General features: G+C 36.5%; 1 protein-coding gene and 1 pseudogene across 1 annotated transcript; one reads left to right on the forward strand and one right to left on the reverse strand.

Annotated features, from left to right (window-relative positions):
• Nucleotides 1–13789: 13789 nt before the first annotated feature.
• On the reverse strand, nucleotides 13790–15559 carry LOC145029887 (uncharacterized). Its single transcript, XM_078978338.1, has 5 exons — nucleotides 15191–15559; nucleotides 15068–15084; nucleotides 14777–14976; nucleotides 14499–14689; nucleotides 13790–14389 (listed from the first exon to the last, which is right to left on the reverse strand). The coding sequence occupies exons 1-5, from the start codon at nucleotides 15557–15559 to the stop codon at nucleotides 13790–13792; spliced, it is 1377 nt and encodes a 458-aa protein (XP_078834464.1).
• A 3753-nt stretch (nucleotides 15560–19312) lies between these two features.
• Nucleotides 19313–21839, forward strand: LOC145029888 (putative wall-associated receptor kinase-like 16 pseudogene; annotated as a pseudogene).
• The last annotated feature ends 2343 nt before the right edge of the window (nucleotides 21840–24182 follow it).

Raw genomic sequence — 24182 nt, forward strand, 5'->3', positions numbered from 1 at the left:
CTAAAATTAGATGAAACTTGCGAGTCTTGTTTATTTGGAAAGATGACCAAGTCACCCGTCACTGGTACTTGTGAAATGGGATTAGGGTTTGTTGCATCTCATACATACTGATGTATGTGGGCCCTTCAAATCCACCACAAGGGATGTGAGCCACTTATATGTGACTTTTACTGATGATTATAACAAATATAGGTATATCTACTTAATCAATCATAAGTCAGAAACATTTGAAAAGTTCAAAGAATTTAAACAAAAAGTGGAGAATCAGTTGGGCAGGAAGATAAAGATGCTACGATAAGATCGCGGTGGTGAGTATCTTATTATCGAGTTCCACGAGTATCTCAAGGACTGTGGAATTGTTTCATGCTTGATTCCACCGAGGACACCACAACTCAATGGTGTGGCTGAGAGGTGCAATCAAACCTTGTTGGACATGGTTCGTTCCATCATGAGTCGTGCTTTGCTACCTATCTCATTCTGGGGGTATGCCTTAGAGACTATCACCCATATCCTTAATTTAGTCCCAACTAAGAAGGTTGCCAAAACACCTCATGAGATGTGGACAGGGAAAGTTCCCTCTTTGGCACATATCAAAGTTTGGGGTTCCAAGGCTTTCGTAAGACGAGAAAATCACGACAAGCTCAAACCTCGTAGTGAGCACTGTATTTTCATCAGCTATCCACAGAAGTCTTTTAGATATCTCTTCTCTAGACTGAGTGACAATGTTGTCTTCATTTCAAGGAGAGGGGTCTTTTGCGAGAGAGAACTCATATGCCAAGAGGATAGTCGAAGGCAAATTGATTTTGAAGAACTTCAAGATTCAAGAGATGAAGGAACCTCTAACACTAGTGATCAACCCAAGGAGGAAACTCATGTTGAACCTGTTGACGAGTCCATACCTCTTAGACGTTCCTGTAGAGTTAGTGTTCCACCTGTGTTGTATGGTTTCCATATAACAACTAAGGGTGATACAGTTATTAGTCATAGTACACTAGTAAATTTAGATGAACCTAACTGCTATAAGGAATCCATGGCAGGCCCAGAGTCTACGAAATGGAAAGAGGCAATGGAAATCGAGATTCAGTCCATGTATGACAAACAAGTTTGGAACTTGGTTAACAATGTACCAAGTCATAAGACGGTCTGGTGCAAATGGATCTTTAAGAAGAAGACCGACATGGATAGGAACGTACACACGTATAAGGCGCAATTGGTTGCGAAGGGCTTTTCTCAAACTCTTGGACTATGATGAGACCTTCTCTCCGGCTGCAAAGATTAAGTCTATAAGGGTTATGCTATCCATAGCTGCGTTTCATAACTATGAAATATGGCAGATGGATGTCAAAACCGCTTTCCTCAATGGGAAGTTGGCTGGGGATATTTACATGAGTCAGCCAGAGGGTTTTGTCGATGTGAAGCATCATAACTGAGTGTGTAAGTTTGAGAAATCCATTTATGGATTGAAACAAGCATCTCACAGATAGAATCTTTGTTTTGATGAGAAAGTCAAAGAGTTTGGCTTTACGAGAAGCGAGGATGTGTCTTGCGTATATGTAAAAGTTAGTGGGAGTATAGTTAGCTTTCTCGTGTTGTATGTGGATGACATACTACTCATAGGAAATGACATCCCAACCTTGCAAGAGGTTAAATCCTGGATTTGGAAGTGCTTCGATATGAAGGACCTTGGAGAAGCTGCTTATATTCTGGGTATAAGGATTTTGAAAAATAGGAGTAACAGACTAATAGGACTTAGCCAAAGTACATACTTCGATAAAGTGTTGAAACGTTTAAGCATGGAGAATTACAAGAAAAGGGAGTTACCAATCCAAAGCAAAACCAAACTGAGTAAGACATAGAGCCCAAGTACAGATGATGAGATAACATAGATAAGCAGAGTACCTTATGCTTCTGTAGTTGGCTCAATCATGTATGCAATGACATGTACTCGTCCTGATGTGGCCTTCGACTTGATCATGGTCAGCGGATATCAAGGGAACCTGGTAGAGCTCATTACACCGTAGTAAAGAATATTCTTAAGTACCTACGAAGGACCAAGGAATGGTTTCTTATCCTCGGTGGGAGTGATAACTTGAGACTACGAGGGTATAGTGATGCTAGTTTTTAGACAAACTGAGATAATTTCCGATCACTGTCAGGCTGCGTCTTTACCCTAAATGCAGTAGTGACTTGGAAAAGTTCCAAGCAGGATATCGTGGCTGATTCAATGTGCGAATCGGAGTACATATCAGCAAGTGAAGCGTCAAAGGAGGCAATATGGATAAAACACTTCATTGGAGACCTTGGAGTTGTACTGACCATAAAGGAGCCTATGGAAATTTTCTACGGTAACGAAGGTGCGGTTGCCTTAACCAAGGAACCAAGAGATCATGGAATATCCAGACATATTGACAGGAAATATCACTTTATTAGACATCAGGTGGAAGAGGGACTCCTCATAGAGAAGATGGTATCATCAGAGGAAAACCCAGCAAATCAACTTACGAAGGGACTGATTAGGGTTAAGCACTTGCAGCATGCTAGGAGCATTGGGATGAAGGACGATATTAGTTTTAGTGATTAGATAGTCTTTAGAAACTTGTAATAGATAAATTGTAATTAACATTTGATGATTAAATAAAAAGGTGATTAATTTATAAGTAAAGTTACTGCCTTGTGTTAATTATTTACAATTGTTTCACTTTGCATGTTTGACTTCCTGAATAAAAATATTATTCGAACTATCCACAGTCGATCATACATTAGAAGTAGGTATGAAGGAAGACTATCATGAATTGGCTTGTAGACTGTCTAAAGCACGTAGACATAGCAAACGTTTGCTACAACATTCATGAGTGCTCGTGAAAAGAGAATTGAGTATTGGATTAAACCCACACTTACATGAATCACTTCATGGAATTTAATCACGAGTGATTGTAAGACGATAATATCATATACTCTTTAGACCTAGATATATGAGTTGTTGTTTGCGACTTGGTTGTGTATTGATAATGCCTAAACGCATCAGTAACTTGATGTTATAAAACGTATTGTTGTGTACGATTTGATGAGAAATTAGTACAAACATATGAGTCAAAGTTTATTTCTTATTTTTATCCCACAAGGGTAAAAGCGATATCTTGGGCCCCTCGATGATTTGGTTTGACTTATGTGGCGGGCCCGGTCAGGACTAAGTTGATTTGTTCAATTAAGTTCTATGTCAGAGAAATTAAAAATCGGGAAACAAACTGACGGACAATAAGTATGACTATGGTCCATGTCATTGTCCACGGGATATCTTGATAACGGAGGACTGTACAATCCCTTATCTATAGGATGTGTCATTTGACTAGGTCAGTGTTGATAGAAGCTTTTGAGAGCTACGATTGCTAATCAGATTTTGAAGACATACTTGCATTTATAGTTACTAGACTTATCAAAGTGAGAGATTGTTGGATTAGGTGTCTAAGCCTCTAACTATAATTGGTATGTACTTGACCCGATAGTAGCATGGTTCTTTTGGGTTGCCTTCACCAAAGTAGCTTGACTGGATGAATAATAGAGAAAGAGGTTATTATGATTTATTAATATATTATGAGGATAATATATTAATGGAGAAATCATATTGTTTAATTAATATTGGTCAAGAATTAAATTAGAATTAATTTTGTGGTCAAAAAAGATTAATTAAACTAAGGGGAATGATATTGTAATTATTGGATAATTGCAAAGTGGGCTGAGGAAACCCTAAACTATTGAGTGGACAAAATCCTTATGGATATCCCATAAGATTTCGTCCAAGAAGGGATTCCAGAAGGATATTATGGGCTGCTTAGAGCCTAAGCAACCAGTTAAGTGTTTGACTGAAACCCTAACTCCTCACCTATACAAGGACACCCCTGGCTTCCTAAATTCTATCTTGTTGATTTCGATTTTTATGATATGCTAGGTTAGGGTTTGCAAGTCATGGATAATTATTGCATGTACAATTAGAAAAACTAGATCCAAGCATTAAGGTTTGCATGTGCACCATAGGAATGATGTAATACTCAAAACCCATCAATAAACACACACATAACAAGGTAAAAACACACACACACACAACCACCCTTGTGGTGGCGGGCGGTGGTACATGGTGGTAGCCACCACCTCACGGTGGTGGTGGTGGGTTTTCCGGCCAAACCATCACACCAAAAACCTTATGAAAACCAAAAAAGATAGGTCTACATGAATACACAACCATACACAAACTCACAGCCACCTCCCACGGTGGCTTGTGGTGTCAAAATACGGCAGCGATGGCATAAGGTAGTTGAAATGGCGGTAGGTGGTGATTTATGATGACAGCCACCACCTCACGGTGGTGGCAATGATTTCTCTTGGTCCCCTGCCCAACAAACACATCAACATACGCGAGTTCATTCCATAAATGCATCCAAACACATCTACCCTCACGGTGGCTCATGGCAATCGGAGGGCAAAAAGCGATGGAACAGTCTCCTTCATTGGTTGTACAAGCGGTGGCGGCGGCTGCTAGCTCCTGTGGGATGAGCTCCAAAGCGGGCGGCGTTCGGAACGGCACCGGCAACAGCCGAGTAAGGATGTGAACAGCAACAAAAAAAGAGAAGAAGAAAAGGGAGGACACCGGAGAGGTGGCAATGGGAGCTAATAGCTTCGCTGGCGGTCGTCTTTGTCACCAATAGTAGGGCACGATGGTGGTGTTTCAACGAATGGCGACGCCAGAGGTGGAAGGTAGGTATAAGGGTGGTAGTGGCGGTTGATGAGATTCCATTAGGGTTAGGGTTTTTTAGAATATATATGAAGGCAACTAGGAGGGTGACGGGTTATGCCCGTGAATTTCAAATCTTGTTTCAATTTTACACTTCCAGCCCTCCCCAATAATCTTTTCAAATTAGCTCCAATGTTTCTCATTTAAACACTGCTTTCTGAAATCCCTTATAAATTAAGTCTGAAATTTTACCAAGCAGCCCCTCCATCTACAAATTATTTTCAACTAAAGTCCTCATGTTACCAAATAGCCCCTCCACTACAAAACCTTCTCAACCTAGGTCCAAAATTTACTTGTTAGCCCATGCTTCCATAAATCCTTTCATATTAAGTCTAATACATACCAAATACTCCCTGTCTTCTAAAAATCTTTACAAAATAAATCCTGAAACTACACTTTAACCCCCAAATAATCCAAATTATAACATTTGGCTCCCTAAAAACAACACCCTACTAGATATTATGGATTTTAGGGCTACTATTCATGTTATTTTTTCTATTTATTTATTTAATAAATGGGTGTTACAACTCTCCCCCACTTAAATTAGATTTCGTCCTTGAAATCATTCCTTACCATCACTTACACGCCAAACAACTCAAGTAACATGACCACAACCCCGGACACAGCCTAGCCTTCCCAAGGTAACCATAACCAACCCTCGCATGGTTCTAAAATCCGCAGATAAACAAATTCCTTGCAATAAGATCACATCTATTTCGTCGGGAATCTGCAGCCTCGAGGTGGTATGACTCCCTGACAAACCATCCATGTTGAGCTTTTCGAAGCTTAATTTTCCTCGACTGATCGACCAAATGCACACTCTCTGCCTTGGTTATCTTGATGCTACCATTGGAGAGAAATCATTGACCATAGTCAACCATAGAGCACTTGTTCATGACAAAAGGATCAAATAATCCTTCGAGTAGAAGATCCATCCTTGCAATGGTTAGAATCAGACAAGAGCTGTGTAACAGGATCAAATCGACTACTCTGAGATTATTTAATCCCACTGTGAGTGACTTGTCACTTCCCAATCAATCAGCTATCATGTCCGTACTTGCAACCTAAAGCAAAAATGCTAGTACTGCCCAAACACTAAAACTGCCCGAAACATGTTGCCACATGACTACTTTCCAAAATCTACCGAGACCTTCCTGGTCTCAATTCATTTGTCAGTCATCTGAGCTACCAGGTCCCGGCATAGTCGTTGTGGTAAAAGGACTCCCACATAATCGTCCCCACATGAATTTCGAAAAAATCCTCTTCTATCAATAATTACCGCTAGTTATCTTACCACTGTGGCTCTAACAACCTTCTGATCTAACTGATCGGGTCCATACTTCGAGTGCTGATGTCACCAATCTAAGGCTAAAAGTTATTGCTACCTTACCAATGGTAGCCTTATATCACAACCAATCTTATACAGTCCATTGCTTCCCTGATCCCATAATTGCAGTGGCGTTCCTACAGCCTTATCACTGGCTCAACCAGGTCTAATTCCTCTTGGGAAATCCATAAACCAATCTGTAGATTTTCCACGCCCTCACTGCTACACCCGAACCGATGGGTACTACTGTTCTTTCCGCGATCTAATATTTCTCTCATGTTATCTACCAACCTAGTGAATACTACGGCTATACCCGCAGTCTTACAACACTGTAGCACTATCTCCCAACCTCATGAATCCTATGGCTACACTCGCAGACTTACAACATTCTAGCACTATCTGTCATCCTCATGAATGCTACGGCTACACCCACAGACTTACAACACTCTAGCACTATCTACCAACCTCGTGAATGTTAGGATGCGCCCCCATACATACAATACTTAAGCACTATTTGCTAACCTGGTGAATGCTACGGCTACACCCGTAGACTTACAACATTCTAGCAATATCTGCCAACCTCGTGAATGCTACGGCTATGCCCGCAGACTTAGAACACTCTAGCACTATCTGCCAACCTTGTGAACGCTACAGCTACACCCTTAGACTTACAACACTTTCCATACCGGTCGAACATGCACTCGACCTATCACTCAACTGAACTTGAGTCCTAACTGGAGTTCTAACCTGGTTCCCTAAACCTATTATCCGATGCCAAAGTAAAGCGTGAACCAAATGTTGGAACGTTTTCTAAACTCCCAACTCACTCAATCCTCAACCAAGACGGCCTGATGGGGATTTGAAACTCATCCTAGTTTGACACCTATTTCTGCTCTTGAATACTGAATCGATTATCCCCCACTTAGATTCAACTAACCCTTCACGGCACGTGAGAATTGAAGGATTCCCAATCCTTCTTGTTTTCTAATAATCCACTGATGACAACTTGTGCTTACCAATTATAGTGATCACTTACCAGTTAAACCCTAAGACCCATCCTCTGAAATCTGGTCTACTCTGAAACTTCAATCCATCTTCCATGCTGATAACTGGAGGCCTTAATCTTCACCCTGGCTAACGAATCCTCATTCCCTCTTCCAATCTTGCAACACCACTGAACTCTACCGATCACAACCCATGCGAAAATACAATTCTCTTGAACATCCAATGACCAAACACTTATGTGTCTAACACCCACAACTGACACTACCATATTCATGCTGCCAGTCCTTTCCTAGCAACGGTAGTGCCTTGAACTCCAAAGTTCTTCCATAGACAATTTTTGACCATACCTGAACAATGATAGAACCACTAAACTATGACTTCACTAGAGAGCTATCGCTATAGCCCTGACCAAATATCCTCTAAATAATACTCCTGAATAGATCCCAACAAAGATCCGGGATAATAACGGTACACGCAAAACCCTCTTTGCAAGGTACGTCCCTCTGTAGGTTCATCAAGGACTTTTTGACATGCAGAATGGCATATGACAACCCTTGATAACCCAGATGATAGCAAAGAACTCACCCGAGATCTGACTTATCCAAACGCACTCACAATTCCAAAGCAATCCAAATTCCCGACATCCACCAAGTAGCAGTAGAAGATGACATACCCTCAACATCTGTAGGAATCTTGATCACCTTCTCCAGAGATACTTCGACCCTCCTGAGATCATGGTGCAAAATTCCCTTTCGATCTTGATGACATGAACTAACTATAGGATCCTCCTTCCTAAAGTATTCTAAGGGTTCATAGGCTTTTGGCTTCAGATGAGCCCCTAACTGCCCCACGACAAACCTAGCCCGAAATGCCCCGAGATTACTGTCTAAAGTTCCCAAATCCCTTCCTTTGCTGAACAAAAGACCACCGAGGCCCACTGCCAAAACTCCGCGAGTAATCTCCAATGAGACGAACTTCTACGGTCACACATCGACTGGCCTAGGGCCTGCTCCTGATTCGGAACCAGAATCGGAATCTCATTCCTGAGTGCTTTGCACCATACTAAACTGACATTCCAAAGATCCAAATGTACCCAATAATCATATCCCATAGGGTTCCTGGAGTCTCCAAGGCTCTCCCCTATTCGAGTATGGATCCTATGCTTTCAATACTACTGGCCAAATACTACCTTCCACATCTATCCATACTTTCCTCGAGAATCATCCCAAATCCTCCAATTCAGCTTCTCAAACTAATACACACAAGTCTCACTAAACCTCACTACTAACCTACTGAAACATTTCCTAGGCTTTCCTAGGTTCTCGACCTCACCTAGCCCTCAGCTGCTGAAACACTCCTACCAATGTCAACTAACTACCTCATGGATATAATCACATGCAATAGAGATCAGATAATCCTTCAAGTAAAAGACTCAATCCTCGAACGGTTGGACTCAAACAAGAGCTGTGTAATAGGACCAAGTCCTTCACTATGAGATTATCCCACGTGTGCCCCATGTAACTTTGCATATCCAGTTAGTAGTCAATTCACATTACCAAGATCCCTACCGAGCACAAAGCAAGTAGCATTCAGAAAATGGGGAAAATACAGCCATCATATCACTATTCATACCATTCTATCCTCTAATCAAGACTCTGTACTAGCATGTAATTCGAAGGATCATACAATCAGGCATAACCCTAACAGGCTATCCTATCACTGACGGATCAGTACTCGCATACAGATCTACAAGCACATATAGTAGGCATATAAGGCATCCTTCCTTAATCCTTAACCCTAATCTAGCATGTAGGTCTCATAATTATAACATATCATAACATAACATGTATGGGTATATTGGGAAAAACTTACTGGAGCTCGGCTGATTGCGCGAATCACACACCTTGTTCTTTTCAAAGTTCTTTTCTCTTTTCAAATTATTTTCAAAAAAATTATATAAAACAATTTTTTTCTTTTGAAAAATTTCATACCAAGTCCTCAGTTTGAGTCCAGACACACCCGAGAATGTGCCCAAATCCCTCAAACCAAGGCTATGATACCAACTTGTAACATCCCAAAATTCAAGACCAAAAAATATCATTTTTAATTAGGTTATTATAAAACCAACAGTATAACAAAAACATCAATAATAACATCCCATTTCAAAACCAAAGCACCAATAATCAAAATATGTTATCATAAACAATATCAGAGTGTAATCCCAGAGATCTCATATGCGGAAAACATAGTGTGATGCGCTGCGATCGAGCCGGCTCCTTTCCTTTGAAAATGAAGTACCTGAATCCAAAACTGAAAATCGTAATCACGAAGCTTAGTGATTTCCCCCATCATACATGCCATACAAATAACATACTGTCGGGCAATTCGGGGGTACCTGACCTACCCATGTCAAGCAATTTTGGGGTGCTCTACCTAACCTGCCAGGCAATTCTGGCGTGCCCGACCTACCCTGCAAGGCAATTCTGGGGTGCCTGACCAACCCATGTCATGCAATTCTAAGGTGCTCGACCTACCCTTCGGTTTATCTCAACCGGCTACAGGGACTATTTCACCCCTACCACTACCACATAATAACATAACATAAACATACTGCTAGGCATGCATGGGTACTGACTACCCCTTCGGTGTCTTTCAATCGGTATCCGGGGACTATATCACCCCCACTACTACTAACACATATAACAGAGCATCCTAGAACACAAAGCATATCAGATAGTGGCAAACCAGACGATTATCACAAATACAATCATCTCATAAATAATCACCTACTAGTGGGCTGACATTAGTGCTGTAGACCCACCTACACTGGAAGGTAACTCACCTCGCGCTGCTGAAGTCCCGCAAACAAAATCCAGACTACTAGACGATAGATTCCCGAACTGTCAACATCAAAAGAATACCCAATTAATAATTGGGTTCCAACAGATAACCATAAGTCCATGCATGCGGGTAAAAGACTACTTTACCCTTATCTTCGCTTGATTCAAGCTCAAGGCCCAATCTAAAGGCCCAAAAGTCAAACTATGAATCAAAGCCTAACATATGGCCTAATTTTCCAAATAGGGCCCAATCCTTTACATGGTATTACCCTAAGGCCCAACCATTTATTATAGTATATACATTTGGCATTTCCAATGGTCCAACCTCTCATGATCCTTAAGGCTCAGTTATAGCCCACCTATGGCCCAATTTTCCAAATTGGGCCCAAACCCTCACATGGACCTTACCCTAAAGCCCATCCATATATTCTTAGCCCACATGATTGTTCTTGGATGGCCTATCAATAGCTCACTCATCAAAGCCTAGTAGGAAGGCCCAACTCAAGGCCCAATCAAAATTAGGGTTTTCACATAAAATGACGATTAGGGTTAAGTGTTTCTGACTTAACCCACTAATGACTTCGTCCATTAAGTCCATCAATCTATTTGGTAAATCATATAGTGTGGTCGGCTTAATACATAATCCCAATCCGATCAACCAAAATGCGGGTCCCGACACTCCAAAACACATATATCTAAAATTAGGGTTTTCTAAACCCTAAATAGGGTTTCCAACCCAATCAAAACTCAATAGGCCCAAAAGCCAAGTCTTTAGATCAATTAGGGTTTTATTAGGCCAACTAGGGTCTCATAAGTCCGGCACCACCCATTACCACCTCGGGTAGTAGTGGTCAACGATGGTTGAAGGCGGAGGCCACCACCTCACGGTGGTGGTTATGGTTCTAGTCCATTTTTGTCCAAGCATCCCAAAAGCAATTAAACACAAGCAAAAGCACACTGGCACTAAACACGACGGTTGGTGGTGGCAAGAGGTGACAGCCACCACCTCACAGTGGTGGTTATGAGATTTCTTTATTATACTAGTCACTAATTACAATTTTAGAATGCTTTAAAATAAAGTAAACACACACACAACAAGGTAAACACACACATACACACAACCACCCTTGTGATGCCTGGTGGTGGTACATGGTGGCAGTCACCACCTCACGGTGGTGGTGGTGGGTTTTTCGGCCAAACCATCACACCTACAACCATATGAAAACTAAAACCAACAGGTCTACTTGAATACACAGCCATACACAAACTCACAACCACCTCCCACAGTGGCTGGTGGTGTCAAGATACGGCAACAATGGTAGAAGGTATTAGAAATGGCGGCAGGTATTGATTTGCAATGACCGCCACCACCTCACGGTGGTGGCGATGCTTTCTCTTGGTCCCTTGCCGAGCAAATACATCAACATACGCGAGTTCACGCTGGAAGTTCATCCAAACACAACCACCATCACGGTGGCTCATGGCAGCCAGAGGGAAAAAATCGATGGAACAGTCTCCTTCGTTGGTTATACAAGCGGTGGTGGCAGCGGCTAGCTGCTGTGGGACGAGCTCTAAAGCGGGTGGTGGTCAGAATGACACCAACAATAGTCGAGTGCGGCTGTGAACGACGATATAAAAAGAGAAGAAGAAAAAGGAGGACGATGGAGTGGTGGCAATGGGCGCTCACAGCTTCGCCGGTCGTCCTCATCGTTACCGATAGCAGGGCATGACGGTGGTGTTTGAACGACTGGTGGAGCTAGAGGTGGAAGGGAGGTATAAGTGTGGTGGTGGCGGATGATGAGGTTCCATTAGGGTTAGGGCTTGTTACCATATATATGAAGGCAACTAGGAGGGTGACGGGTTATGCCCGTGAATTTCAAATCTTGTTTCGTTTTTACACTTCCAGCCCTCCCTATAAGAATCTTTTCAAATTAGCTCCAATATTTACCATTTAAACCCTGCCCTCTGAAATCCCTTACAAATTAAGTCCAAAATTTTACCAAACAGCCCCTCCCTCTACAATTTTGTTCAACTGAAGTCCTCATGTTACCAAATGGCTCCTCCTCCATAAAACCTTTTCAACATAGGTCCAGAATTTACTCTTTATCCCCTGCTTCCATAAATCCTTTCATATTAAGTCTAACACTTACCAAATACCCCCTGTCTTCTTAAAATCTTTAAAAAATAAATCTCAATACTACACTTTAACCCCCGAATAATCCAAATTATAACATTGGGCTCCCCAAAACCAACACCCCACGAGATATTATGGATTTTAGGGATATTATTCATATTAATTTTTTTCTATTTATTTATTTAATAAACAGGTGTTAGAATATATTTCGTATTCCCACATACACAAGAGACAAAGAACATAAAAAGTGAACATTTATTCACCAAGGTCTGTTAAGTCCTAAATACATGTATAGATTTGATTGATGCCATTTACCTACTAAAAGACACTTAAAATGTATTGGATAAGAGACATTATGAAATTATAATTTGAATTGTGTGTGGTAATGGAGTACTTGGTAAGGGCCATTTGTTGTCCGGAATTGGATTCTAGGAATGAAGTGTAACCAAAGAGGGAATCCCTTGTGGAGCAATTGAAAACTCATACTTAAGGAAATTGATCCTAGATCAATTCATTGTGAAAGGAAAATCAAACAAAGCCACTAGGAAACATCTACACCTCGACCCTATCAAATCAACAAAATCTCTAGAATTTGGAAGACAAATAAAAAAATCAAAAAAAACTCCAACATTCATCAGACACACACAACAAATTGATCACAAAACCTCAAAACTAAACAATGTGGAGGAAACGCCAACTTGACATCCTTCAATCGGAAACATACAATAAAATTAAAGAAAAATCGACTCCTTTCATAAGTGAATGGCCGGTTCTGAGGATTCAAATGCCCAGGACGAAATGGATAAAAAAGGCCCATAGGCCTTAACGTGTAACACTTTAACGAATTAAATTAAATAAACTACTTTTTTTATTAAAAAGACGATAAACCTTATAACAATAAACATAGCAAAATCAACGTATTTTAATGACTAATAACATATCTGATAGTATTCTTGATTGCAAATTGGTTGATCAACTCTTCGTAGTCTATACTCTCTAAGATTTTGTTCTCAATAGATATCATCCCCAAACTGCTAAGTCTTTCTTGGGTCATTGTCGAGCGTAGGTAAGATTTCACAAATTTGAATTTGTAAAAACGCCTTTCTACAAATGCAACCGTTACTGGAATAGTCAACAATATTCTATATGCAATGCTTGCATTTAGGAAATAATCATTTTTTTCAAAAACTTCTAAACATCTATAGGGTTGCTAAATTCAATGGTTTCCGATGTCTCAAATAATTTCAACTTTGTACAAAGCTCCTCGGCATCAATATCCGATCTTTCGTCAAACTTGAGTGCTTTTTCAAGACAATGACAATATAACTTAAGATCTTTATCTTCAATTCCCTCAAATAATGTGGAAATAAAAAACCAAATACTTTATCATACTCTTTGAATAGTTCAAATCTTGTTTCAAGAAAAGAAATAGCTTGATCAACTATGTATAAGAAATAATTGACTCTGGCATTCTCTTCAGGTGTAAATGAAACTTCTTCGCTACTTGAAATCTCAGCAAACCTTTTTTTGCTTTCAATCAAACTCTTTTATGGAAATATTGGATCAATACCCATTTCAATAAAAATCTCCTTAGCTTCAACAATCGCTTTTGAAAAACCAGTTTCTCTATAATCCTTGAAGTACCCAATCAATTTGCTTATTTTTGTAATAGCATTATCAAGATTCATATCCTTTGATTATAGCTTCTTACTCTCAATATTTACATGGTTTAGTACTTCATACCAAACAACAGTTGATACCAAAAATTCAAAGTCACTAAGCTCTTTTTCTGCTGGTGAAGTTGCTTCACTTGCAATTGAAACATCATTCTCTTTTTCTCCAACTTGAAGTAAAGCTTCCCGTACATCCACATGTTGCAGTTTAATAGCCTTGACACTCTCAACCAGAATTCCCCAACGAGTTTGACACAATGACTTAAGACTCCAAGCTTTAACATTATCTTTCAAAATTTCCCACCTCTTAGTAGAATTTGCAAAGATAGTATAAATATGTTGGATGAATCCAAAAAAGTTCTTTCCTTTAACACACTTGTTAGCCATATCAGATAATGTTAGATTAAGAGAATGGCAACCACAAGGAGTGTAAAATGCTCTAGGATTTATATCTAAAAATCTCTTTTTCACTCCTTGGTGTTTTCCTTTCATGTTTTCCCCATTATCATAGCCTTGACCAGGCATATCATTAATTTGAAGACCAAGAGAATTTAACTCTTCAAGTGTAATTTCAAATAATCCTTTTCCGGAGGTATCATCAACATTCAAAAAACCAAAAAAAGACTCCTCGATAGTAACAAAATTATATGATAACTTTAAATACCTCACTATTATATTCATATGTTCTTGGTGATTTAAATTGGGAGTACAATCAAGTTTGATTGATTAGTACTTTGTTTTCCTTATCTTCTTGATAAGTTCTTTTTTTAATTTCTTCATCTAGCAAAGATATTAGTTCTTTTTGGATTAGGTGGCCAATATAATGCACATGAAGCCCTTCACTTGTGATCCGTTGCACATGCTCTTTGATAATCGGGTCAAACTCTTCCAACATTTCAATGACACCAAAAAAAATTCCATTACCTATTAAATACAATTAACAAATAAGAATTGGAATCAGTCATCATAATTTACAAAAAGATTTTTGGTGGTACTGGAACAAAAAAATACAATTTATAGTTACCTTTTTATACAACTTATCATTCAATCCACGAAATGCTAAATTATGTTTAGCAAGAAACTTCACTACTGCAATAATTCTTAAAAGAACTTGTTTCCAGTAATCTCTTTCTTTCTTGAACTGTTCATGTTGAACTTTATCAATTGTTTTGTTCAAGTTCAATCTTTTACGCATGTCAAACCACTTATTCCTATTTGTAAGATGATCCAAAGAAATTTCGTGTTCTTTAACCCTAGTGGTAACATGGTGCCAATCTGCATAACCTTCACCATCTAATTTACCTTTCAAAATCCCTTTTCTAAACACTTTACAACAGAAACAAAATACCCTATCTAGCTCTTTCGAATATACTATCCATACTTAATCACACTTCTCCAAATTCGATAAAGTTCTTGTATACAAACCTGCAGAAGATCGTCTACCAAATTTATCGTAGGGACCATACATAATACTATTATCTCTTTAGGATCTTTCTCAACCAAAATTTTAATCTCACTAGAATTAAGTTTTTCCCACCTTCTTAGATCATATATATCAACAAGCTCTTTAATAGGCTCATGCTCTTCTATCTCTTCTACTTCTACATGCTCTTGCTCTTTAATGTTCTCTTCAACATGCTCTTCAATGTGCTCTTCAACATTCTCTTCAGTGTGCTCTTCAACAGGTTGTCTATGGATAAACTTATCTACATCACCGGCATCAACCTTTCTCTTTTCTTCATCTAGTTTTATCTTTTTATGTTTTTGATAAACGAATGGTTGTTTAGACTTCATCACTACAAGTTCATAAGTTTCAACTTTCAACATTCAAGAAATTCGAATAAACATAATTTGATAAACAATTTTACAATAAACATAAACACATAATTTAAACTACTAAACTGGTTTCTATGAATCTTAGAAACTAATTCATTCATTCACTATTCTATTAAACTGATTTCTATAGTAGATAAACTGATAATAAAATATTAAATTCATTAAATAATATTAAATTCATTAAATATTCTGTTAAACTGATAATCTATGAAAGTATGAATCATTCAAGTATTCAATTGACAACTATAAACTTGATAATCCTCAATTTCTCATAAATATTACCTGATTGGTTGATTAGCAGGAGATGATTGACCCTTGATAATGCTCAATTTCTCATACAAGATCATCGACCCTTGTTGAATGAGTGAATGGCGCTAAGTCACTGAGTTGCTGTCTTGTTGTTGCTGAATGCTTGAATTGGTGAATCGCTTTCACGATTCACCCTTCTCCTGTCTTTGTCGATCGCTTTTTTTAAACGAACGAACGAGTACTAGTCGATGATCGTGAATCGTGATGTGGCTTCCCGCTTCAATGCGTGCCTTCGTTCAATCAATCAATTCAAATTAATAGGCTGCAAATTCCTGATTGTGTACACTACCAAAAAAAAAATTTGGCCCCTTAAGATTTTGAGCATGTTCCAATGCCTATATTGCACATGGGCTAAGCCGACACTAAGTGATTATGTATTTCTATGGTTTTTCGATTGTGTGTCTTCGTACATGCTTGTGTAAGTGTGTGATTGTGAACAAGAGTCAGAATGGAGTGCAAAACCATAAGAGTAGGTAGAGGAGGATGTCATCCATGAGCAATCAACGAGGAAGAAAAGAAGAGAGATTGATGAAAGGATAACATTACCTTCGACATTAAGTAATGATGAACGCAACATCAAATGCGAGGAATTAGGCTCCAATTGAGGTTTTTCGAACCCTAATCACACCTTAATCAATCAAACTTCGGGGAAATGATAATTGAAGCTTCAATTGGGATATATAGGGCTTCAAACTTTAGAGCATGGTACTGAAGTGAACGAAGGTGAAAGTGGTGATGTTCGATGTGGTAGCAGCGCCAGGAAGAATCGTCGACGAAAGATGGAAAGCGAGGTAAGGATGGTGGCGGTGGTCGATACAAACAAAGGAAAGTGATGTGAGGTCTATATAGCGTAAATACGTAATGGAGATGATAACCATATTTTGCATTTATTTTTTAGAATTTCACCCCCAACTAATCGTACTTAAGCTATTACCCTTTCATCTTTTAATCATTTCCGCTAAGAACCTTACTAGGATTGTTATTACTCCGAAACCCATTATACCAAATTACGAAATTACCCTAACATCAAATGGGTAAAAGTCACTACTTTGAGAAGCTATGTAATGACACCATACTATCTAACACTATATCATTAATGTGAAATTACCATAATGCTCTTTAATCGAACAAACTATCATCGTGGCCATTTACATAATATGAGTTTATAGTTCTCATTTTTGCTTTGAAATTTATAATGAAATTTGTTTCGTGATCATTATTATATGGTCCTAAATTTTTTGCAATTTTCAATCATATATTCAATAACTATAATTGTAGTTACTATTTTTTTAAACTCATAAATATATAAATAGTCAGTGACCACTATGTTTGGTCAATAATTCATTAATTTAGTGACCATTATTTTTGGTCACCGGGTATTCAATTCAGTAACCACTATTTTTGGTCACTAAGTCTCTAATGCCACTATTTTTAATCATTAACCCTCCAATCCAGTGACCACTATTTTTTGTCACTAAGACTCCAATATAACGACCACTATTTTTTAGTAACTAATACTTCCTATGACATACATTTAAACTTTATTCTACATTTTAGTGATGGGTGAGTGACGACCATCCTGATAGTGGTCGTTAAATTTGTAGGATTACCAAAATTTAGTGTGGTGACCAAATAATGTTATTAGTGACCAAATTTTAGTCCGTCACTAAAATGGAGTTTTCTTGTAATGGATCTTTAATCATATATATCAAAGACATAAGAAATATGTGAGATAACATCAAGATATATGATAATAGTATCTTGGATATCACTCAAGATGTTAGCTGTTGGTCAAGATATTGAACATAGTAAAAAAATGTAGAATATGTCACCCATACCAATAGTTATAAAAAATTAACAAATAAGTTTCAGATAGATCGATTTTGTCCTTTTGGGCCTTGATGATTGCATTTTTGTGTTCAAGTCAATTGTCTCATGGACATCGTTACAACTAGGGATGAGTAAAGGTGGATACCCTCTTTAATTATCAGGAGTCGGAACCGCCAATTCCTAAAATGTTGGCATCAGGAACCGACGGCTAGCTGTTCCAATACTGGATAGCCGGTTCATTAAATTTGTTAAATTTTTAAAAACTTATAAAATTATATCTATTATACATTTACAAGAAGTTATCGAAAACATCAATATATAATTCGCTACGTATTAAAAATCAGGATTATAAAATATCATTAGCTTCAATAACATGACGAAAAAATATGTGCATGTTTCTTAAAACCCTTAAAGGTTCAAAAAATTACTAAAAATCTACAACTTTAAATGGTGTTATTGAAGATAACAAATAAAATATCGTTACCTCTGTTACCACCATCTCTTCTGCCATAGATTGTCATAATCAAATATGATTACTCAATCTATGTACAGACATATATATATATATATATATATATATATATATAATTATTTATGATTAGGCATATACGTATAAACATATATAAGCATATATGATTATACCTCTCTACCATATAATCATTTATGATTATACACACGTTGAAGCTACAGGTACGCTCGAGCAAAAGAGTAGCGGTTCTATAAAAATAAGAATTGGAACCCAAACCGCTTAAAGTGGTTCGGATTCTGGAATCGTCGGTTCCAAGGCGTTTCCAGTTCCGGTTACCCAACACTAATATACGTGAAATTAATATACCAGGTACCCGGCAGACGGGATGGAACCGATTTTGAGATTTAGTTTTATAGCAGTCATGAAACTAAAATCACTAATACTCGTCTCATGAACATTCTTATATAGCCAAAAAACAAAAATTAAAAATTAAAATTGTTTTTTATACGTCGTAGACGTGTGTTTTGATGGAGTTAATTAATTGGACTAACTATGCAAAAGAAATTGAATTATAAATCGGAATAATCATGCCAAACAAGCACGCACATGGACCATTCATTTATGTAATTTACCATGCATTATATATAGATAGCTCCATGCATGCCACCATTTATTCATAGATCTCTATTTTTGATGAAATGATCGTTAACGAGGCCGGTACTATGGATGAACTATTGGCACTAGCTAACCCATGCGATGCTTGTGTATAAAGGGGAAAGATAGGCCCACGATGATGGAAGTTGAACACGAATTAGAATCCATAAGGACATCACACTTTCCATCTACGCTTCAAGCTAATATAGACCACGTGATGGGCAAGGTCTAGGGCAAGCAGGTATTAACGATGCCATACTACTACTGAATCATCAACAACCACATTCAAGAGTTTTAATTTACCATGCATTATATATAGATAGCTCCATGCATGCCACCGTTTATTCATAGATACCTCCTCACAGTTTTTGTATTAATCCTCGTTTCTCACAGTTTTTGGCATTACTTGTTGCCAAACAAGACTTCCTTATTATCTTAAGAGTTATAGCATGGATCTCACCGGCTTGGAAAGGCAGGGTGGGGATGAAGCTTGTGGGTCTGCCTACTTGGTGGACAAGAAGTCCTATGATGAGGGAAGGTTTTCTGGCAAATCTGTTGCCGGGGACAACACTTACATCCCCATATCACTGCTGTGGACTTTGTCAGAGCGTGAGTTCAGTCGAATAAAGTGTTGTTCGATGGGGTTTAATCTCAAAGCTGATACGGGTAATGGTGGTTCAATCAAGTCGTGGAAATGCATTTTTCCAATGGGCAATAAAGGAAGTCCTTATTTAGTTGATGGATGCTACGGTATGTAATTTTGTATTTGGTATTTAAGTTTTTGTTTTACTTTTCTAGCGAACTTGTGTATCGGTGAACATTTTTTCACAGGACACATTTTCTTATATGACGTGCTTTTAGATGATGAAAAATGTGCAAGGTGCACAGAGGACGGAGGTGCGTGTGAATACTATCATGTATATGATGATTATGACAGGATTAGCGAATACGAGTTCGTTTGTTCTCACGTCATGAACGGTAATCGAACACATTCTAAACCCACGTTATCCATTGGTGGTATTCTAGGTAATGGTTTATCATCCATATACAAATTATGTTCGAGAGGAGATGTTGAAATTCGTCATCCATATACAAATTATATTCGACAGGAGCTCTTGAAATTCGTATTAGGATTATTATCCACTTTTCATAATCTTTAAAAAAAATTAATAAAACGGATATTTTGAAAATTATTTTCCAAACTATTAGTTAGATGTCGATTTCTCAATTCTCAACCACTATTTTGGTTTTTGGATCACTAAAATTGATATTTGTCCAAGTATGATCTCTTATTCAAGTATAATTGACAAAAGATCTAGTTTGTATGATAGAATGAAATAATACGTGAATGTAATGAAGAAACGTACATAGTTGAACGAAATGAATCATTATATTTAATTATCATCGTTTATTTGGTCTGAAATGGACAATTCCAAACATGTTATTAATAAATATAAATAAAAATATTGTTATTGTGTAAGATAATTAACTTTATTTAAACAAAAGTAAACCATTATAAATTGAATATCGATATCATAAATCAAATATTCTTTTTTCTTGCGATTGATGGTTATTTAGATTGTTTAAAAATAGATTAGATTTAATTTTAAAATAAATAAATAAATTAAACATAAACATATTTCATTTGGTGCAAAATTGAAAATTCATGTTTTATGTTCAAATAGATAAAAAAAAATTGATGTCGTGTTGTCCTAATTAATTCAGGTATTAGCATAAGCATCGGTGTACTTGTTCTTCTGGCGATCAGCTATGCCTCGTACAAGGTGATCAACGAAGCAATAGCCAAGAGACGCAGAATGAGATATTTTAAACGGAATGGGGGCCAACTACTAGAACAACAAGAAAAATCCGACCCATCCTCAATTGGCAAAACTATGCTTTTCTCTTTACGTGAATTAGAGAAAGCCACTGACTGCTTCAGTGAGAAGAGAATTCTTGGTATGGGAGGCCAAGGTACAGTTTACAAAGGGATGCTACTTGATGGAAGAACCGTAGCTGTTAAGAAATCAGAAAGAGTTGTTGAAAGCCAAAAAGAAAAATTAATCAATAAACAATTTATCAATGAGGTGGTCATTTTATCCCAAGTCATTCATCCAAATGTGGTCAAGCTATTGGGATGCTGCCTGGAGACCAAGGTTCCTTTACTTGTTTCAGAATTCGTTTCAAATGGAACCTTATACGACCGCATTCACAAAGAAGCCAATGAATTTCCACTTTCATTGAAAATGAGAATACAAATCGCTACTGAAGTTGCAAGAGCACTTGCGCACTTGCATTCAGGATCAGGAACGTCCATCCCGATATACCACAGAGATGTTAAAACCAGCAATATACTTTTAGATGATAACAACATGGCCAAAATTTCCGACTTTGGAACCTCAAGGAATATATCACCGGATAAGACTCATTTGACTACTATGGTCATTGGTACCGTTGGCTACCTTGACCCAGAGTACTTGCAAACCGAGCACTTTAATGAAAAGTGTGATGCATACAGCTTCGGAGTTGTTTTGGTTGAACTCTTAACCGGGGAAAAATCAATGTTCCAAACTACATCCGGTCAAAAAATGCAGTTGGCTACGCACTTCATTTCAGCTATGGAAGAAGGATGTGTGATCTCGATTTTTGATAAAATGGTCATTAACGAGGGTACTACGGATGAACTATTGGCACTAGCTAACCTTGCTATGCGATGCTTGTGCATAAAGGGGAAAGATAGGCCCACAATGATGGAAGTTGAACACGAATTAGAATCCATAAGGACATCACACTTTCCATCTACGGTTCAAGCTAATATAGACGGCGTGATGGGCAAGGGCAAGCAGGTATTAACGATGCCAACTACTGCTGAATCATCATCAACACCATTCAAGAGTTTTAATGAACCCAGTACTAGTCAATGATCGATACCAAAAGATTTATCGTTAGTCATATTTAATCCTTTATTTTATTGTATCCTATGAACACAATCTTGGGTATAACAAATATTTTATTCTGATAATTGTCTAATGGATTTAATATCGTGATATAAGTAGCAGGAGATTATTAAGGTTGGAATGTGAATGCATAGTACGAGTTACCAGTATATATAGTACCCTTGAAATATATTTTAAATGGACAGAAAATAGATTATTATTTAAGGGAAACTGAATTAATTTGAAAACGCAAAATAGCAAAATAACAAGAAAAATCCAAAATACTTTTCTTAATTATTATTTTCGGAATTTTAATTACCTAAAAAATAATAAAATAAAATTACCATTTTTTTTTAAATACGTAAAATATTCTAATAGAATATTACACTTTAAATATTTTAATATAATTTTTAAAATATTAGAATACTCTACTAGATTTGTCAGATATATATAATATTCTAATATTCTGCTAGAATATGTAAAAAATATATTTTTTATTATTCTTTTTTTTTGGAAAATATAAATTTCGAAAATTATATTTGAAAAAAAATTAAAAATTTTCAATTATTTTGCATTTTAAAAATGTTATTTTATCTACCAAATGAGTGGCACGGATTGCGTCTCACGGTCTCACAAAATTAGGCATTCTAACCATATATATATATATATATAGGGGAGGATTAATCCGAAAACACGAAAACAAGAAAAACTATGAGATTGTGGCACCTCAACATTATCTTTTTGGACAATAATCCATCCAAACATTGAAATACATGATGATAATCGATAATAGATGAGAAATTATGTTATATTAGCAAAGTATGATATTTGAAATTTCTATTGTGAAAACGTGAATTTAAAAATGGTTAACAAAGAGAAAAAACAGTAATTATAAAAAACAATTTTAAATCTATATTATCATAACACAATCCAATGTAAACTTATTATCTTTAATTTATTGTTGAAAATTTTATTTTTTAAAGTACATTTGTTTAATTTTTATAAGACAAAATCTCTTTTCGCGTTTTCGCAAGATATTTATATTTTCGCATTAACCTCTATATATATATATATATATATATATATATATATATATATATATATATATATATATATATATATATATATATATATATATATATATATATATATATATATATATGATTAGGTTCTATGGAAAATAAAAACTAGGGCATCAAGTTAGGAACGAATGAATAATTGACACGTGTTACTTTATTCTCTAGTGGGTGTAATTACACGAATGGTCCCTCTAAATTAGGATAATTTGTGTGTTTGATCCTAAACTTATTATATTTTAAATTATGGATAAATTATAACTATCAAATAGTTTTAGATCTTGAGTATTCTAAAATTTGGAAAATTCATTCTTAGTGGGACGTAATTGACGGTTAACCTTTTTTTTATGATGAACAAAGTTGTTGCATATTCAAATAACCGTTACATATTCAAATAACTGTCTAATTTATTGAATTAAACATCTTTTAACTTACTAGGTTTTTTGGGATGAATCAAACATCCTATAACTTCCTTCCATTAATGCTTGATATTATTAATTAAACACTTTGAATTAAAATAGAAGTCATAAATTACAAATTCATAAGATTTGTATTTATTCTTAAATATGTCAATGGAAATCCATCGGTTTAAAAGGAAAGTGTATATTAACTTCCATTACTTCTTTAAATTAACACATGTTACTTTCATCCGAACAGAAGTTGGAAACTAAAAATTCTTGATGTTAGTTTTTAATCGTTAAAGGTAACTGTAATTTCTTTGATCGTGGGTTTAAAACCATAATTACAATTGAAACAACCATATTTTCTAAAATAGAAGTTAGGGATATCTACACAAATTATACCAAACCATACGGACCATTTACGTAATTCATGTTTTCATTGGTTGAGGAGTTATTGCTCTATTTTCCATATAACCCTTCCCTATATATATATATATATATATATATATATATATATATATATATATATATATATATATATATATATATATATATATATATATATATATATATATATATATATATATATATATATATATATATATATATATATACACATACATACACACACAAAACACATGACAACATTTGTGCAAATCGCATTTCTTACGTCAAATAAATTTTGTGAAGCATGTGAGCACTATATATTCCTTTTGTTTTCTTGTATAAATTTCTAAAAATAGGTGTACTCTAAAACAAAAATTTTGATATAAAAATCCATCTGATTAGTGCATTTTTTCTTTTTCTTCTTCTTGCGACTCTTATGATGAAAGGTAAACTTATATATATATATATATATATATATATATATATATATATATATATATATATATATATATATATATA

This window comes from Lactuca saligna, chromosome 2 (assembly GCF_052625555.1).
Source record: "Lactuca saligna cultivar CGN05327 chromosome 2, ASM5262555v1, whole genome shotgun sequence".
Classification (NCBI taxonomy): Eukaryota; Viridiplantae; Streptophyta; class Magnoliopsida; order Asterales; family Asteraceae; genus Lactuca; species Lactuca saligna.

Excerpts from the sequence above, each read along its gene's own strand:
- LOC145029887 (XM_078978338.1), bottom strand. The coding sequence starts at position 15,559 with ATGAAGTCTAAACAACCATTCGTTTATCAAAAACATAAAAAGATAAAA. Across the intron at positions 14,690-14,776 it reads TAAAAAGGTAACTATAAATT|GTAATGGAATTTTTTTTGGT; the intron begins GTATTTTTTTGT and ends TGTATTTAATAG. Across the intron at positions 14,390-14,498 it reads AAGAAGATAAGGAAAACAAA|TCTTTTTTTGGTTTTTTGAA; the intron begins GTACTAATCAAT and ends ACTATCGAGGAG.